The sequence below is a fragment of the Cystoisospora suis genome, assembly GCF_002600585.1.
Source record: "Cystoisospora suis strain Wien I chromosome Unknown contig_292, whole genome shotgun sequence".
NCBI lineage: Eukaryota > Apicomplexa > Conoidasida > Eucoccidiorida > Sarcocystidae > Cystoisospora > Cystoisospora suis.
The window spans coordinates 7,061-8,989 of record NW_027153094.1 but is presented as its reverse complement, the minus strand read 5'-3'; the positions used below and the strand labels follow the sequence as shown (position 1 = coordinate 8,989).

At 47.0% G+C, this 1,929-nt stretch overlaps 1 protein-coding gene across 1 annotated transcript; it reads left to right on the top strand.

The window, feature by feature from the left end:
- The first annotated feature begins 156 nt into the window (after positions 1-156).
- Positions 157-1,498, top strand: CSUI_000754 (uncharacterized protein). Its single transcript, XM_068060985.1, has 2 exons — positions 157-425; positions 914-1,498. Exon 2 carries the CDS (start codon positions 1,025-1,027, stop codon positions 1,460-1,462), a length of 438 nt encoding a protein of 145 aa, XP_067927039.1. The 5' UTR covers positions 157-425; positions 914-1,024; the 3' UTR covers positions 1,463-1,498.
- Positions 1,499-1,929: the final 431 nt, after the last annotated feature.

Here is a 1,929-nt window from a genome sequence, read left to right as displayed (position 1 = left end):
TTAATGATAGATAGATTAATGATAGATTAATGATAGATTAATGATAGATAGATAGATTAATGATAGATAGATAGATTAATGATAGATAGATAGATAGATTAATGATAGATAGATAGATAGATAGATTAATGATAGATAGATAGACGAGTTGGTTACAAGGTATGTGGCCAGGCCTTCACGAGGATCCTGCATCAGCGTATCAATAGCCGCGTCTTCCCTTCTCTTTGTGGGTATACGTCTTTGGCTATACACACTTCTCTCTACTGAGAACGCCGTGCCTTCGTCTTTGTGTGTCTTTGTAATTTCCTTACAGTAGGATATGAGCACATTCACAATACCCAGGTGAAAGCATTCAATGGAACAGCGATCAAGACTCTCAATCATTTAGCGGAGATGGTAGAAAAATCTCAAGACGAACATTGGCGGTAAGGAGTACCCAGCTCGTTGTTTGGAGATACACATGGGTCCGGAACGCTACATAAGTGTCATAACATTCAAGCCAGACCATTCACGGGAATCTAAGCGTATGTACACTGTGCTGCACTGAGCGTATTCCAGTGCAAAGAGTACCACATATGGCCTCCCAATGTAATACCTGAGCTTGCGCCGGGTGACGAGTGACTGTGTTTCTTCACGGGCTGGCCGCCTTTCGTCGTCACTATCAGCCGGGGTGCAAATGGTCTTGGTTTTCTAGCTTCGGAGAGAAAATTTGGATTGCGCGTGCATGCGTGCGCGAATACCGACTCAGAAGATTACACGTGACCAAGTTTTTCTCTACTCTTCTCTACAAGGAGTAGAGTCTGCGTGCCTTGACAGTCTCTCTTGCATGTCCCGTCCCTCTGTACTCTCCTCGTTGTTTAAAGACTTAACTATCTCCGTCTTTTCAACCGCGCTTTCTTTCCTGGTTTTTCAGCTTCGATCTTGATCACGATGAAGTCGTCATTCTTCATGCACCTTCTGCTCGAGCAGCTCTCCCCGAGATCCTGACCCATAACATGATACCTAGCCACAAATCTGAGAGGGTATGAAAAAAGAAAATACAGCGTGGACGGAGGGGGGGGGGAAGAGGCGAGCGGTGAAGACGGCGTTGAGCCTGGGTTACATAACCGTGTTACGCTGTGACGCAGTTGGCTTTTTCTTGGGACAGAATCAACGTCATTTGCCTCTCTGTACAGCGAAAGAAGAAGAACGGGCGCGTAGTGAAAGTCGTTGTCTTACTCTTGCCACTGCGTGTAGAACGAAGGGCTGTGTAGTACCTTTCACCGGGAAGATGAATGCTGAAGGAAGGGGCGGAGGTGTACGTCAGTGGAGAACGCGTTTATCTCTTGACTATATCTTTATTTGTAGACATACGCCAGCTTGCTGTATTGTCTTCCTTTTGGTTTACTTTTGCGGTTACATTCTCCTCGTTCTCTCCGAGGCGGGGTGGTCCATCGCACACAACATGCATCATCGCAAGTAAGGCGTCCCGGCAAAGTGAGGATCAAAAGCTGGTGTGCTACTTCCTTTCCGAAGGAACGATTTTTTCCTGACCTTTGTCACACTCGCGTGTGGTTTCGGTCGCCGAAGAGGGGTTCTGTCTCTGGACAAACAGTCGAAATACTGCTGTATACACAACGATCTGAGATTGTAATAAAAAGTCGCTGACGATGCTGATCCACGGTGGAGATTGAAACACTGAATGGAGTGGGTGCGAGGCCCTTCAGTTTTTACTCTGTCGATGGCCCTACAAGGCTTTGAGTTGATATATAGGTTCCGATAAAACGAGCTCTCTGGTGGTGCCATAACAGACTGTCAGTAGAGTCACTCGCGGCCGGCTGGGTTGTTACCCCAACCCCCCTGCTGGTCAGACGAGAAAGCAAACAGGTCCACGTCCATTTTCATTCCCGATTCAACATCAACTTCTGCTTATGGGAACGTGTGGGCACC

Excerpts from the sequence above, each read along its gene's own strand:
- CSUI_000754 (XM_068060985.1), top strand. The coding sequence starts at position 1,025 with ATGAAAAAAGAAAATACAGCGTGGACGGAGGGGGGGGGGAAGAGGCGA.